This window comes from Topomyia yanbarensis, chromosome 3 (genome assembly GCF_030247195.1).
Source record: "Topomyia yanbarensis strain Yona2022 chromosome 3, ASM3024719v1, whole genome shotgun sequence".
Taxonomy (NCBI): Eukaryota; Metazoa; Arthropoda; class Insecta; order Diptera; family Culicidae; genus Topomyia; species Topomyia yanbarensis.
In genome coordinates, this window is record NC_080672.1 from 250,762,736 (window position 1) to 250,779,981 (window position 17,246).

The 17,246-nt window shown below is 37.7% G+C and overlaps 2 protein-coding genes and 1 pseudogene across 3 annotated transcripts; 2 read left to right on the forward strand and 1 right to left on the reverse strand.

Moving 5' to 3' along the window:
* The first annotated feature begins 1,426 nt into the window (after positions 1-1,426).
* Positions 1,427-2,799, forward strand: LOC131687862 (uncharacterized; annotated as a pseudogene).
* A 1,597-nt stretch (positions 2,800-4,396) lies between these two features.
* On the reverse strand, positions 4,397-5,391 carry LOC131687863 (uncharacterized). Its single transcript, XM_058971949.1, has 3 exons — positions 5,379-5,391; positions 4,933-5,251; positions 4,397-4,610 (listed from the first exon to the last, which is right to left on the reverse strand). The coding sequence occupies exons 1-3, from the start codon at positions 5,389-5,391 to the stop codon at positions 4,397-4,399; spliced, it is 546 nt and encodes a 181-aa protein (XP_058827932.1).
* A 1,566-nt stretch (positions 5,392-6,957) lies between these two features.
* Positions 6,958-16,904, forward strand: LOC131690218 (RNA polymerase II-associated protein 3). Of its 2 annotated transcripts, none has more exons than XM_058975804.1 (6): positions 6,958-7,202; positions 13,847-14,815; positions 14,875-15,297; positions 16,214-16,372; positions 16,437-16,629; positions 16,695-16,904. In XM_058975804.1, exons 1-6 carry the CDS (start codon positions 7,071-7,073, stop codon positions 16,793-16,795), a joined length of 1,977 nt encoding a protein of 658 aa, XP_058831787.1. In that variant the 5' UTR covers positions 6,958-7,070; the 3' UTR covers positions 16,796-16,904. The 2 variants fall into 2 exon arrangements, with proteins under 2 accessions (XP_058831787.1, XP_058831788.1); XM_058975805.1 differs by having other exon boundaries at positions 16,217-16,372.
* The last annotated feature ends 342 nt before the right edge of the window (positions 16,905-17,246 follow it).

A 17,246-nucleotide genomic window follows, 5' to 3' on the forward strand; every position in this document is an offset into this window, starting at 1 on the left:
AACCAGTATAATAACACAAATGCGCTGAAAACAGTGAAATCCTCGTGTTTGAGCGCAACGAAAACTCGAATCGAGTGCCCCTATTGTTGCGCTATCATTTGACTCAATGCGTTGAACAAAGATGGCAGACACTGCTCCAACCAACGGCTTCAAATGGGTAGGGTGATAATAGAAACATGGCGAAAATGGGCTCAACACCCTATATATTTTAATATAGAGGGCTAAGCTGAGAGAGACACAGAGGATGTATTACTCAAACAGAAAAAATTATTTCAAAAAATAGTTTTTGTAACATCATTTCTCAAAAATCTGTATATCTGTACATACACACAAAAATCTGTATTGGTCTGCAAATGGCTGAAAAATCTGTATAAATGCAGATTATTCTGTATTTTTGGTAACCCTGTATAAAAGTACGCAGGCTGGTCTGCTCAGCAAACATATGCAGAGCGATTGAAACATTTACACTGAAACGAGATATAGGGGGGGCTGAATGCTTAGAGTGGGTGTTTTGCATATGAACAGTCAAAAACGGATATAAAATTTTCAAATTGTTTAAAATTTTGTATTTTCTCTGTAAATAGAGCGTATATTTATCAAAGGCCTGTATAAAAGTGGAATAAAAGTGGTTTTCTGCAACATGGTAATGAATATTTTATGCATAACTATGTAATTTTTTTTTGCGTTTTCAGATTCAGCACCGGTGCATCGTAACGAGATGTATGAAGGTTGTACCTGGTCCGGTACCGTTTTTCAAATGCCCTGGATACGAGAGTAAAGTGTTTAAAAAATGGACAGTTTTTTTCATCTTAACGGGATGCGAAAGGAAAAAAAATGTAAAAACCACTTCAACGAAAACGATTTTATGAAAAGTAAGTTCTTGGAAAACCTTGTTATTTTTTGAAACTAATTTAATTATTTCTGATATTCGCATGAAATTAAAACATCATGCAGTACCAACACAAAACTTGCCAGGCTCTGATCCGTATGTGGACAAAAGTGGAAGAAAATGTTGTGTTAATGGATGCCGTGCTAGAAAAACAGCCATACTGATTCAATTTCCGATTGATAAAAATGACGCGATGTTACAAATGTAGAAAAAGTCGCGCCATATGAAAGAGCAAGATAGTACTACGTTGCTAAGAATTCGCGAATATCATTTCAAAAGCAGCGACTTTGTAACAGGTAACTATCAATCATTGACAATTTATAGGTATTCTACGTTTACATAAAATGCTCTTCTTTTAATGAATATAGTTTCTTTCTAGTTACTTCGTTTTATCTGAAGCCTCATGCTGTATCGAGAATAAACATACGCAGACAAATTCGTTTTCCTCGACGACGGGTTAAAGACACGACTGAATTTCCATCTGCTTTGCGTGATCATAACTACTGCGAACGGTGATTCCAGTCGAACGGTAACCGCATGTGTTCTGTCTAAGGATGCAATTCACGTGCAGGAAATAATGTCTGTCTTCATAAATTCCCACTGAAAACAGACGAAAGGTATTCTATCTGGATGCGTAACCTGAAGCATGGAAAAAAACCAACAATCTATTCAAAGGTTTGCAGTAAGCATTTTGAGGATGCTGATTTCATGCCAGGTATGTTGTGAAGCACACAAAAATAGTGTGGACATTTATCTATACGTTACTTGCAAAGTCTTGAACTTTTCTTTTGAAACTTTTTTTTAATGTCAGCATTATTATTGCTAAGTCAAAATTTTGCATCTGAAAAACAGCATTGATTTTTTTTCAAACCGAGCTTTTCTTTATAATTGCATTTTATGATAGGCGTGTTCGTGGCTAACGGTTAAGATTGGCTTCCTTATAAACGGCTTTTTGAAATATCTAGCCAATTAAAACAAGACAATAAGTGTTCCAATGTATAATAAATTCTTACGTACAGTTATTTGACTTCCTGCTAGAATAATTTGTTTCGATACTTTGTACTTATAACCCAACATAATTTCTTTACTGTAAAACCCGCAAAAACCTCTAAGCCGACTCGAAGTTAGATGATTTGTCCTGTCTACTTAATAGAACAACGATATCAAAATCATCTGATTATGACCATATGTTAAAGAAGAAACGAGATCCATTTCAAGAAGAGAAAAATACAGTTATAGGCTGGTCAGCAGTCCGCCGTGAAGAGAGTAACTTAGAAAACCAGGAAAAAAACAAATAAAAATGTGAACGAGATTGGCAAACTGGAAAAAGGAAGAGTATGGATTTTGCCAGACTTATTGCTTTCAGCTATGGTGTTAATACATGGACCGGCATACCAAGTCTTGATATTCTACAGGAGATTTGTTTAGTAGCGAAGAAACTAGAGGATACTCTGTATGCACAAAAGTATAGTATGCATTGTTCTGATCGTGTCATTTTGGTGATGACGAAGCTCAAACAAAATTTATCCTTCGCTGCGATCGCAACCTTGTTTCGAATTCACCCTGCAACGGTTTCAAATTATTTTGCTTACACTGTAATAATTTTGTCACAAATTTTGTCATCGTTTGTGTACATGCCTCGGAAAGAAGAAATTTTGCAAGATATCCCACTATGTGTTCGTGACAAGTTCACAAATGTAACAATGGTACTTGACTGCACTAAAGTATCTTTGGGAACTCCAAAATGTCTTAACTGTCGGATTGCCACATACTCTCAATACAAATCACGAAGGACTGCAAAAATTTTAGTTGGGGTGACTCCTGCCGGGCTGATATCATATTGTAGTAAAGCTTACTATGGCAAGGCTTCGGACAAATTTATCTTTAACGATGAAATTGTTCATCGTTAAAGATAAATTTGTCCGAAGCCTTGCCATAGTAAGCTTTACTACAATATGATATCAGCCCGGCAGGAGTCACCAATCAATTGTGATTGCAAAGCTATATCCTCACGTCGATGAAATTATGGCGGACAAAGGATTCACAATAGAACCGGAGCTACCTCAAAAAGGCATAAAGCTCCATATTCCACCTTTTATGAGAAGTCATCGACTGACAGACGAACAGGCCCGTATAAACGAAGCTATTGCTAAAGCAAGAATTCCCGTGGAGCGAATAATGCAACGATTGAAACTGTTTGCAATTCTGCAAGAAACGCTTGATGCATCGATTATTGGTCACATTGATGACATAATGACCATCATTTGCGGTTTCGTTAATCTGTCTAACCCAATTCTTCGTGATGACAAATTTTAATTGACTGAAATAAATTAAAATAATAAAATAAAACAATATTACTCCAACAATAAAATCCTTTATTTAGTGCAGGAAGGAATAAGTGACAACCTAGCAATTAAATAAAAATAGATAAATGAAGAAACATTTTAATATGTTTAATGTTTTGACAAGTTTACGTACTACAATCTGGTAAAAGTGTTGCAAGCATGCGAGTGAAGTATAACCCTTTCAATCCATTAACGATATGCTCGGTGAAAGAACGATCAAAATCCACTTCGATGAGTAAAAAGTCGTCATCCTTTGCAGAATACAGGATAAAGTCACATTTGTCGCATTGAAGGACCCACATGTTCATTTGAAATTGGCAGTAGTATGCGTGATTTTTGTTCAGTTGCAGCTCACCAGTAACCGGGCACTGTTTCACATATTTTTTCACCATCCCACATTGTTCCAATTCCAGAATACTGCCGTTCTCACCTGTCAAGGGGCATTTAATTTCTAAAACGACGTTGTTCAAACAATCGACGCCATCTGGAGAGGCACCGAACCAGTTTTCTTCAGGTTTGATAACCAACCCACATTTCATTATTATCGGGTTGCGTTTTTGTTTATAACATTGGAAAGCAGCAGATTCGGTTTTTCTACCATACTGTATCGCTTTACTCTTCAAGGCTTTAATGCTCCAATATTGGGTTATTTTCTTTTCCCAATTTGGATTAGCGTTAGTAAGGTAAGTGAATAGTTTGTAACACGAACTAGCGGTGATCCGAATCGACCTTTGAATTTTCCAAAAGTTGGAAGTTTGACTCTGAGTTTCAATCGCAATTTCAATAATTCTCGCTAAGTCCACATTTATATGCTCTCTTTAAAATTTCTCCTCCTGCACTGTTGCAAATTTGTATTGTGTTGTTAAAACGTTGGTGCGTGCATACGTCAGCATGCTCTGCAATTCGTTTGATCGACAAAATTCAAGTGTACTGTGGACCCCGTACACTGCAGTAATCGATCAGTATACTTAAGTGGCTCGTTCATATGTTTTGCAATGGCAGAATTCTTGGCAACTGAAATTTAAATCAAAATGATTTTGAACGTAAAGTAAATCTAAATTATGCTTTTTGTTGTCGTTCCCGTTTATATGTTTTGCAATGGCAGAATTCTTGGCAACTGAAATTTAAATCAAAATGATTTTGAACGTAAAGTAAATCTAAATTATGCTTTTTGTTTACCATTCAAAATCCTATTGAACGACTCGGCCAAAATATTGTTTTGCAATTGTATGTCCGGGGGAAGTAGGCGAACATATTGTTTTATGCAACAGAGTTGACTGATTCGTTTTGCTCCCCACTTGTTGAATTTCTCTTTTTTTGTGATTCCCCATGCTTGGACTGCAGTAGAGCAGGAAAGGAACTCACAGTTACCAGAACTGAAAAGGAAACTTTATTTTCTAGTTCCATTTAAAATGCCTAAAGGATAGTACACAGCAAAAAAAATCATGTAAGTTTACGTCTTGCCAGATGCACATAAAAGGAGCGTCCCAATACACAAAAATTTACACTTTATTACATGTAAAAATGTGAGATGTTCGACTTTTTCTAGGTCATTCAGTCTGAGTTTTACATCTAAAGAGGCACAATATTCAATTTTACTTCTCATAGCATGTAAAATCCTATTATCGGACAGAAAAATATGTTGCTGCGTTGTTTACGTTAAACTTAATTTTCATTTTTTCTAAGAGTGTAGCTTACCGGTTAACTTCCAACAAGCAAGCAATAATGTGCTTACAGCGAACCGTCCCTGCCTTACAAGAAAATTTCAACGCCCACCCGGAGACATTGGCAGTGATTTGCAGGTCAATTGTGTGCTGTGGATGCTGTGGATGAGATGAATGTCTTACAAACCCCGTAATGTAAACATAGTCCGCTGAATTTTCTGTGTAGCCTATAAATATCACATGCTTAGCCTCGAACATGGCACAACCCTCGCGAATTGGTCGCACTGAGTTGCCAACATAATCTAATATGTCGATTAGATTAACATTAACCGTAACGTCTTTTCGGTTTCCACCTGAAATATATGGAGAACTATGAAAACCTAACCTAGATGGTAAGCGAATATATTTTCGATTTCCTACGTTTCAACTTACTAAAATTGTAAATAATCATTTCACTAGTTTTCACATTGAATTTCTTACCTTCTGAGTCCATTGCTATAATTATTTTTTGTTTATTTCGAAGAAGAAAACAAAATTAAGTAAAGGATAACCTGCTAGAAAAACTCTAGTAAGAGAACTGCGGAGAGAAAAACAGCATTTTTGGCAACGTATGCCCCGGCCTTGTATGTCAACACGTCCAATGTTATAAGGATAGGCAATGTTCGTTTGGATTCGTTTTTTGACAGCTAAACGCGAATCCAATCGATCCAAAATAGAGTCTCCGCAGTTCTCTTTCTAGAGTTTTTCTAAACCTGAAAACCTTTGAACACGTATATGATAAATATATGAACATCCACCTTTTCCTGTTTCCACAAATCAGAAGCAGATGTCGCTTTAGGTAATGAAGCTTTGCAGCAAAACGTCGATCCTGAATGAGCAAAACATGTTTGACAAACTTCTCCATCGACAAGTTTGACAAACTTCTCCATCAACAAGTTTGACAAACTGTTGCGTTACGTTGTTTGAAGTTTTGACAAACTGGTCAGTACACTGTTTGACAAATCGACAAATAATCGCTTTGACAAACACGAATAAAAAGTTTGGCAAACTGTGTTTGATCAAATATTTGAAGAGCCAGTACACAGCAGTTCAAATTTATTTCACGAAAGATGTCAAATATTTCACGTTATGACAAACAGTGTTTTCTCCTCGATTGGACGCATTATTACAAGTATATCCACCATACTATGGCCAACCAATCGGATGACTAGAAGTCAGTGACAGTTCTTGACACAGTTTAAACGTTCTTGGGAGTTGCCGTTCGTGACATTCTCAAACCGGAATTACTAATAGTTTCATGACGGGAGTTTTGTCGCCATTTCACAGGCATTTTCGACCAAATGTAGAAATCCTAAAAGTTAGTATTTTTGAAAAACACAGTTTTATATCATTTCCGTTGAAAGTTTTCAATAATGTTATGTGCGATTTACTTACCATTAATTTAATAATCCGTGGAAAAAAGCCGTCGGAGAGAAACGTGACCTGTCTAAATCGCCATGATGAAAAAACTTAAAAGGACGATAGCAGATCTCGTACACGCATAACCGAAGGATGTTGCAATTGTGTGAAATTGACATTCTTTTACTGGAATATGGTACAGAAATATCGTAATTTTTCGTTCCCGACTTAGGCGATGCGCAGTATTTGTGTAATAATCCGCACCTTTTTCAACACGGTTTATGTGCATATACTTTTCGATGTAATATTAGATAAAGACAAATTTAAAAAACAGGAATGTTGACGTCATTATTCGTGTATGTCGTATTTGCAGAATTTCATGCGACGACATGAAATATTCAAACGAATCATCTAATTTGACGTTGGTAATTCAAGTGCGTTGCTTTTTCATTGTACATCGGTGCTAATTACGAGACCAGTGATTACGATTTTATTTGCTGTGTAGTTATAATCTCTTTTGTCAAATTTGTTTTTTTAATTTCACACGCTTGCATATCTGAAATACAGGTGTCGCCGTTTTACTTTCTACAGTAGATGTCGCTACTAGCATCTCCAAAATATTTTGGTGGTTATTTCACTTAAGTTTGACAGCTCTGCATCATTCACACCGTTGTTAGTCAACACTTTTTTCAGTTTGGATTGGTTTTGTGTTTTCAGCAAGGTATCAAATAATTTTATTCGAATTTGTTAAAATACTGTACGGAAGTAGCAGCAATGTCCAAAGCGATCGAAGCTCAACTGGAAGTGAAGGCAAAATGTGATCAGGCACAGGAAGCGCTGAGAGGACTGTACGAATGGGAACACGAAATGAAGCAAAAGGAATACCAGTCCACCCATTCAAATCAGGTTAGACCAATGTACTGGAAAGATCGATTTGATATACGTATCTGTATTCGGTTTAGGATTTGGGAGATAACTTAATCTTGGTAAATTTGGAGTCCTATTCGCTAGGCTTGTCTTAATGACGAATTTTCGGCAATTTCCCGGCAATCGTAGATGTGACGTTTTCCAAATAGACTGACAGAAGGAAGCCTTGTGTCGAATTCCGTAAGGAAATTTCGAACATTATTTAAAGTTAATAATTTATTAATCGCGCGGTAACATTTTGATTTTACCATTACTCAGGTTGAAGATAGTTACACATTTGGAATATAGCGACACGAGTATTGACATATTACTCGATTAGATGAAACTGTTAACTCTCAGCACCTGGTGCTTTCAAACGTGTGCAACGATGCACAGTGGGAAAAAGTATCAAAAACGAGACTTTAGTCAATAGCGTGCTAGATTGCTAATTGCGGTTATGGAAAATGTGCACTTCCTATGTAAAAACGTCTGGGAAAGTGATTGCATGTATTTAAAATGACCGTAAAATACGCTATCGTGCTTGTTTGCCCCATTTCCCTCTTTTTTTAGTGATTCTTTTTTACTGGCTATAATACAAGTTTGAAGTAAACTGTATGTACTATAGTTAGTGTTTCTTATGTAACACTTCTATTGAAGACAGTAAAATTGTCAGCATGAAACGTTTTAATCCATTTTACTCCAATTCTCCCCAAATGTTGGGTTTTTAGTTTAATTTTACTAAACATCTTGGAAGAAAGCTTAATACCGCTGATCAAAAGTAGTGCTTCTTAAGCAAAAAAGTCCAAGAAATCTTCGCTCGATTTCGATAGAATGACCATACAGAACAGGTGAATCCGTTTTACTCCAATTTTCCCCAAACTCTAGAGGGAATATAAACATGGCAATATATGTAGGAAATGCAGTTGATCAATAGTTGAATTGCTTATGTGAAAAGGTGGTGGGAATCGATTGCAGATTATCAGAATGTCGGCATGAAATATGTGAACCCGTTTACCCCGCATTCTTCCTATAATTCAAGACAAGTTAAACCAGGTTCTACATTTAGGGAAGAGGTCAAATACGGCTCATCCAAAGTAGTTATTTTTTTTGTAAAAAAGTCCGGGAAATCCATTGAAGATAGAAGGACTGCACGAAACATGTGAATAATTTTTAACCCAATTCTTCTCAATACTCAAGTATGAAGTTAAATCTGGCCCTTCATTTCAGAAAGAGACTAAATGCGACTGATCAAAGGCTTTCTTTAATATGAAAAAGTCTGGACAATCGGGTGAAGATAAATAAAATGACTGTACGAAACATGTACCCAATTTACCCCAGTTCCCAGAGCTCAAGTTTGAAGTTAATCCTTATTCCACATTTACGGAAAAGGCTAAGTGTGGGATATCAAAAGTAATATTTCTTATTTATGAAAATCGGAGAACTCGGTTGCAGATAGTTAGAATGGCCGTACGAAACCGTTTTACCCCACTTCTTCTCATATCTGCATTCAACCTCTTTCCGAGAAGTACAGCCAGGATTAACTTTACACTTGAGTTATGAGAGAAACTATGAGGGTAAAACGAGTAAATATGTACGGACATTCTAGCTACTTTCCATTTTTCTGGACTTTTTACTGCCACTTTCTGAAATGTGGGGTAAATATAATTTCACACCGGTGTAAGGGAAAGAATTGGGATAAAACGGGTAATTACATTATTGGCGGTCATTTTAAGTATATTTAATCGTTTCTCTGAACTGTTTTACATAAGAAAAACTGCTTTGGTGGGCCGATTTTAGCATTTTTAAATGATGTTCGAGGTGTAACCACATATATATTATGTGAAGAATTAGGGTAAAACGGGTATACACGTTTCATGCGGTCATTCCAATTATCTTTAATCGAGTCCCGGAATTACATAAGAACTGCTGCCTTGCATCAGCTACATTCAGCCTCTTTCGGAGAAGTAAATACAGGTTTAACTTCCCACTTAAGTTGTGGGAAAAATGGGGGTAAAACTACCCACACTTATATTCAAACGATAACTTGGATTTTCATGCATAAAAAATACTACTTTTGATCAGCCGCACATTTCTATTTACCGAAATATAAAGCCAGGATTAACTTCAATATTTAGTTGTGCGAAGAATTGGGGTAAAATGGGTGTACACGTTTCCTGATATCATTCTAATAATCTTTAATCGATTCTCTGGACTTTTTTACATAGCTGTATTTATCTTTCTTCCGAGTTATATATTCATTCTTGAACATATACTCAAACGAAAAAGAGAATTGTGACAAAACAAGCATGATAGCGTACCGCGCGGTCTTTGTAAATACTAGCAATCAATTTTTCAGACCTTTTTACATAAAAAACACATTTCCTGGTAAACGTCATCCAGCCTTTCCAAAAAAAAAAATCGCGTTTTGCATCCATTTTTTCACACTGCGATGGTTTCTCCATATTATGGGACCTTCGATAAGTGTACTCTTCCTGATGGACCTTGGGCAGTGGGAAGTAATAGGTTGTTTCCCGTACCAGGAGACACTGTAAGTACTCTGGGGCAAACAGGTAGAGAACCGTACCTGTTTTCTTCTTCTGGTAGCAAACCGGAGTAAAAAGAAGCAAGTAATTTTTGCACCTATTCGCTCCGGAGCAACTTTTGTGTACTGGAACAAACGTAATAAATCCTCGCGCTCGTTCCAACCTGCTACGTTGTAGGGAGAGCTGCACTTATCGTACAGAGCACCGTATTCGGTGTTGGTAATTTGTCCAGATGTCATGTCCCAGTATGGTATTACGTACTGCGACAGTGTAATCCCTGAGATGAAGATTGTGGGTAAGCCGTGCATCACCATTAAAGCAGCGATCGATTTGTCTTTGTCCTGACAAGCCGGCGTATACTATACTATATACTATAGTACATGATATCAAAATAGGTGAGAAATGGAACTATCACCGGTTGCAATAGTTTCAATCGTGTATGCTTCAACAGTGCAGCACCAAAGCGTCAAAGTTTTAAGAGTGCGAAAAACTTTCGACACCACGTCGTTAACCTATGAAGTCCATCTTAATCGGCAATCCACGTGATGACCAAGATTGATTATCTTCTCCGTCACGCCTATAAGTTACCCGCAAAACACTGTTCCACAGTTGAGACACTGCTCTGTCCACGTTCCAGAAAATGTTTGCCTGCGTTTTTTGTGTCCGTTTTGCCCAGAGTTCAATATTAGCAAGATCTCTGTTGACTAACTCGATCATTCGGTAGACTTCGGCAATGGGGCCAGTGACAGAGTTGTAAATTGCCGGCATACAGTTGATACTCGCATGTCAGTTCTCGTGACAAGCTGTTGATGCAAAGACTAAACTACATTGCACTGATGCAGGATCCTTGTGGCGTTCCATCAATAGCAGTTCTTTACGCCTACTGGGTGTTATTTAGTTTAGTAGCGCAATTACGATTTCGAGTTTTCGGCCCTCCTTACATAGACGACACCATGTTTGGACGACTGAAACTCAGAGACATACTAAAGTTTCTTATCCAATGTGGCTTTAGGCTTACTCGCAGGCGAGTTGAATTACTTCGTTATTTTTCCCACCCTTCCAATTCTACTTCCTCACACCTCCTTGTCTTTTCCTTCCGCCCAGGAAATGATGGAAACACGGCAAGGCACAAATCCCCTACTACATACGGGGAACGTGCTGTTTAAGCCAATATATTCTGATTCCTGATTCATCCACTCTCGGTTATAGCAGTCTAGACTCATGCCTTCAGATGGACCAATCAAAATATGACACTCATATTCACTAGACAATGCGTTCCATGGCAACATGACCGGGAACTCTAGTGATACGGGGATACTGTCTCACTTCTAGCATCTCTACCATACACTAAAAATTAATCATCAGATTCACGTTCCGCGCGCGATCATGCAATAATAAACGCGAATATGCGAATGGCCATACGATTATAAAATTGAATTTATGCACGCGAAGATACATACACGCTAGCACAAGCGACAAGCACGCTGCAAACGCTCGAGCGCTTCGCTTACTATTATGCAACTAGTGAACACCCACGCGTACCCAGACTATTACGCGCTCCTGGATTCGAACGCTAAAACTCACACCATCCACGCACATAGGGTTCGCAGTACCGACCCTTTTTGGCGAGAACCGGTACTACGGTACTGAAGCCCTCAGTACCGGTAAAGTACCGGTACTCGAATACTTTTTAAAAAAAATCAAAAAAAGCTTCAAAGTGAAATTGAATGCTTAAACTGATGACCTTATTCTCAGATGATTGATTTGTGCTGATCAAAAAACATGTTTATTGTTTTTAATTGCTTCGGTATGGTATGACTCATTTCAGCAGAAGATATTTTTCGTATGCAGCACCTTTTTTATTTCGAAATCTAGGCCACTTTGAAATCGATAACTGCTAAGCGGTGCGATTTTCTTCGATTTCACAGAAACCCTATCAACAACAGTAAATCAAAGCGATCTCAGAGCAGGCTGCTCGCATTTCCCCTCTTGCTTTTCTGTAAATTGGTTTCGACATTTATGTCGTTTGGCTACTGTTCTCTAATGTATACCAATGCTCCTTGCTTTCCTGTAAACTATGGAGTTTTGCTGTCATCAATAATTACAAATCGCCCCATTTGAAGCAGTTCACCAAGTCTAAAATTGTTAGCTACTAAATCGCTATTCGTTCTTTTATAGATAAAGGTTTAAGAGCAAACCAAATACAGACATGACTTAGACCTTAGTCTTATTACGCGCCACCCAGTGAATAATGGAAACCAATTAGAATGTCGCTAATAAAAACAAATCATAGCAAATTTTTACGTCTCTGACACTAGATGTGAATATTTTGAAATTTAGTACAAGATCGTTAAAAGTTAATTTCTCAGCGCATTCGCGAATGGTTTATTTTTCTTCTTGAGTTGCCTTTTTTGTCGTTGAAAACTGATGTGTCCACTACCAGGGGACTCTCTATGCGAGCCTTTTGGTGTGGGATGATAGGCGGGCCTATTTAAAAAAAAGATCGGTAAAATTTAATTTCGACAAAATAGTGCCCAAATTCGAACATTCCGTTCAGTACAATGGGAGCTAGCAATGTATAACTTCTAGAATTATTATGATCATGGCCCCACCTCATTCCCCCACAAAGGTGTTAACTCAACGATATATCTAGAAGGTAATTAATATAATTAAAAGTCATCTTGCAGACCGATATTTTGAAACAGGTCCCCCTAGAGAGTCCACTTATTTTTCATAAAAAAATTGTATGGTACCGAAAATACCGGTACTGGCTTTTGTTCAGTACCGGTATTACGGTACCAAAAATGGGTCGGTGTTCCCGGGATTTTCGGTACCGGTATTACCGGTACCACAACCCTACACGCACACATTACCACCATTATACATACGTCATACGCAATAATTACAGGTATTTGTCTTGCAACCGGGGGAAGTGCATCTCAAACGCAGAACTTATCATTTTAATGATGGCCGTGGATCTGCTTTGCCTGTGTTCAAAGCACCATAGCTTCGTCCGTCAGGTCAAGGATGTATGAAACCCGCTAGCCACCACCCTAGAACCTAGCTGCCCAGAAAGGGATACAAAAAGAAAGAAAATTTGTTTTTGTTAACATTGACATGATCAGCGTGTCATGATAAACTACCAAAGCAACCAAACAAACATCTGAAAACAGAAGTAGGGTGGAGCCCATTTTCGCCATGTTTCTAATATCACCCTACCCATTTGAAGCCGTTGGTTAGAGCAGTGTCTGCCATCTTTGTTCAACGCATTGAGTCAAATGGTAGCGCAACAATAGGGGCACTCGATTCGAGTTTTCGTTGCCCTCAAACACGAGAATTTGAATTTTTCAGCGCATTTGTATTATTGCATTGGTACTTTACAACGAAGCAAATCTGTTGATGTCAATTTTTTCGCATTCCATTGACTGTAGACCGAGAAATTAATGAATTAGGCACCCTGCTTATTATGGTGAAAATAGGCCTTTACCCTATGTCATTGATTTTAATGTGTATTTCAATCTTGTCAATGAAAGCCTACTTTACCTTTTTAAAAAGCCTGAAGCACAAAAAATGTATTTTTATTAGTTTTTCAAAATAGTTAATGCTACGCTTCTCAAAGTTTATAATTCATGTTTACTTCAGGTTTCAATGGTATAAAAATTACTAAGAAAAAGTACATTCCGGAATGGTAGATTCCGGGAATACGTACATTCTGAGAAATGGTATTCCGGGAAATGGTTTTCCGGAATACCATAGCCATATAGCCATATCAAGAATTTGAAAATCTTTTTCTATGTTACAAAACATTCCAAATCGGTCCAATTGCTTAGGCATAATATCCCAGTCAAATCATTCAGAATTTGACTCGAAATCCTAGGTGTGGAGTCCAGCTCAAATGCAACATTCGATTCCGAAACCGATTGAGTCGGAATGGGTTATTGTATTTGAGCTGGAAACCATACTGATTCCATTCCGATTTTCGACCCGGTTCCAGAATGGGTTTAACTGGGATGTAAGATCTCAAAGATTTATTTATTTACATATAATTAAAAAAAGATTGAGATATGATGTATTAAAGTATCATTTATCATTTCATTGTAGGAAAAACTTAGACCACCTGTTAGGAGCCTCGTTGCAGAAATGACAAAATATTCTGAAGAACAGCATAGCATTGAAAAGCAGAGAAGCATCACTAATTCGGAGATGTTGGAATATCTGGAGGAGGCGGAAAAGTATAATAAAATAGGTAATGAGTTATGTAAACGTGCAAAGCCAGGAGAATATAAGGAAAATAACGATCAGACAGCAATTGAAATGTACACATCGTCAATTGAACTTAATGATCGAAATCCTACACCTTATGTTAAACGTGCACTCTGTTACTTTAATCTGGGTCGCTATGAAGAGTGCATTACTGACTGCGAGTCCGCAATTGCATTAGACAAAACCAATGTTGAAGCTTACTACCGTCGTATGCAGGCATATGAGTACTTGGGCAAGAATCGATTAGCAGTTTTAGATTGTCAGGAAATATTAAAAATTTCAAAAGACGCAAAAGAACTGTCGAAAGTTAAAAATGACATGGAGAGAATTAAAAAAAGAATACGACATGAAGCTGATAAGTTTAAGCAACAAGGAAATGATCATCTGAGCAAAAAAAATTACGAAAAAGCTATAGAGTGTTTTTCGGCAGCTATCGAGTTGTATGGAAGTGATGAAGTATACCATCACAACCGTGGTCTATGCTATTTCAACTTGAAACACTATGATAAAAGCCTGGAAGATTTCAACAAAGCGATAGAGACAAATAAAGAATACTTTCGCCCGTACTACCAAAGAATGAGACTGCGAGAAATACGTGGGGAGTACCTATCAGCAATAGATGACTGCAAGAGGTTTCTTGAGTTGGTTCCGGATGATAGGCAGCGTGTAACGGCTGGAAAAGACTTGGAGCGTTTACAATTCCGATTGGAATGCAAAACGGAACCAGTTTCATATAACTGGAATCAGCTTAACAAGAGTTCCTCTATAATAAATTTCATCCAAAAACCACCACACCAACGCTCAAAGGTACTTTGGTTCTCGGCAGACGATTCAGCGTAATGCTACTAACCATATCTTTTTTGCAGAAACCATTGAAACGGATTTTTATCTCTGAAGAGAACACTCCTGATTCCAAATCAAATCCATCTAACTATATTGTGGCGTCCGACTATGATACCATTCCGGATGCTGTGATTGATAAAATGTTCAACAATAACACCGGGGAGCGTCTCGAGGAACCGATAGAAGATACGAATCTTTGCAGTTTCTTCTCTTCGTCATCGAATAAATTGAAAAAATATTTTTCGCCGCCAATCACTCCGTCTAGTCCACCGAGCGATATGTTGCGAGGTCACCTGGCAACCTCCAATGTTATTCCTCTCGGTTACAGTAGTTCTTCAGCAAGCGTGACGGAAGCAGAAAAAGATTCGACAGGTATGAAGCCGGAAACATTCGAAGAAACACTGCACCCCACGAAAGAGGAAAAGGACATGATCAATCAAGAAAACGTAAGTTGGTATATTTCATGTGCGATCGTTTAAGTTGTATCACTGCGTTTCGTTTGATTCGTTCCATATGAATTGAATTACATAAATTGCTGGCTAAGTTGTCTTATGCATATAACATTGAAGGAGTGCTTTCGCAAGTCCGGCTTGGTACCTGAATATTGTTGGTTTGATTGCTTATCCAATTGCAAATTAATATGAGTTGCGATAATCCTATATGTAATCCAAAGGGCACTGAACACATTTTTTCATATAATTTTTACATAATGTAAATTATACTGTTGAAATGATTCGTTACGACTACTGGTTTCAAATTAGCGTATCTCTTCTATCGGAACGCCACCGTAAATATTTGCCTGGAATATTCAGCTAAGTGTTTGCGTTCATTTTTTCATCAACATTCATGGACATAAGGTACGGTCCTTTAGAATCGAAATGGCAGAAGTGTGACTGTTAGAACGAGACGAATAAAAGAAAAGTGCGGCAATTTTGTTTTTGTAATTACACTTATAGGCCATTATGTTGGCAATGAGGCTTTATCCGAAGACTACATATCAAGAAGATTGACATCTCTTTTCTTCTCCTATACAAATGAGAAGCGAAAAATGCTACAGACAGCGCCTCTGTTGTACTAAGGTAGGAAGCTTAATGTCAAAGTTGGTACATATGTGAGCGCATATGGAATGTAGTATATTAACCCACAAGAGAGGTTACTGCTACTGATTCGAGATTCTACACAGAGTTGTTAGCCTTCTTGATATGAAGCTGTTGCTATGTCCTGCATAATCCAGGCGGTCGAGTAATAAGGTGGATTAAGTTTTATTTCTACATTGAACAGAATCGGTGTGGGTTTGGAATTTTTAAACTGGTTTGATTATATTTCCAACATTTGCTACAACCTTGCCGTGAATTCTTTTAGCAGTGCCAACCCGAGACGGAAATAAACTCTTACAAAGTAAAAACCATCATCAAATATGGAGAAGATAATTCCATTCCAGTCCTTCCATCGTCGTCGGTGCACTTCTACAACACTTGGAATAATTTAAAAACTACAAATGAAAAATACAAATATTTGAAGGTATAAAAACTGGATAATTTATCTAGGTAGTTCGACTAAATCGATGTGTTTTATCACTAAACAGAGTCTTCAAGATGTTCCATTGGACAAGTTGCTCGGAGCGGAATTGTCCCCCGAAATGCTTACCGAAGTTCTCTATGTGCTAGAGCGGTTCTGTACTGAAGAGAATTACTCCCCACTGCGAATTCTTGCAAAAGTTACGAAACACCGCGGAATTGATCTTCTTGTGATGATGCTTACCGACAAGGACAGATGCTGTAAGTAGAATTTTGAACCAAGTGTAAGTTGAACTAACATCAATGTATATTTATTTTTATGTCAGGTCTGAGACAGCTGGTGCATCTCATGGATACTCTGGAAGAAGATAGCAGCGCATTAAGAGAAGTGAAGAAGATCTTGAACTGTTGGGGTTTTTCTGTGTGATTGCGTAAGTTAGATATTTCAGCTCTATTTCTTTTCATTGAATTGTATCAGAAATAGGTGTAATTGCGGCTGAGTATGCATCAAATCGAATAAAATGCGTTGAATTAGATTGTTGAAAGCTTCATCTTCGTCTAAAACGGAGAACCCTCATACAAGGACGCCAATAGATGCTCGTTAAAATACCGGTTATAACGGTTTGAGCGCATCGTCACCCCGAACGATGCAGCCAGCAGAAGAGTTGTCCATGATATTCTATGATTCAAAAGTCGTGTCAAATACTCGAACGTAGGTGATGCTTGTTTTTAGAAATAGCTTTGCAAAGGATTGGTTCGATCTCCTTCCGTTCACAGCCATCCATCACTGTAGATTGTACAAGTTTGGCGATTTAAGCATCTTATGTCCGAGCGGCCTAAGGATTTTTTTTTAGAGATTCAGAAACTCAAACAAGTTT

Coding starts and splice junctions, on each gene's coding strand:
- LOC131687863 (XM_058971949.1), bottom strand. Junction 4,611..4,932: donor TGCTTGTTGGAAGTTAACCG/GTAAGCTACACT, acceptor TTTCCTTTTCAG/TTCTGGTAACTGTGAGTTCC.
- LOC131690218 (XM_058975804.1), top strand. CDS start 7,071: ATGTCCAAAGCGATCGAAGCTCAACTGGAAGTGAAGGCAAAATGTGAT. Junction 14,816..14,874: donor CACCACACCAACGCTCAAAG/GTACTTTGGTTC, acceptor TCTTTTTTGCAG/AAACCATTGAAACGGATTTT. Junction 15,298..16,213: donor ACATGATCAATCAAGAAAAC/GTAAGTTGGTAT, acceptor GAATTCTTTTAG/CAGTGCCAACCCGAGACGGA.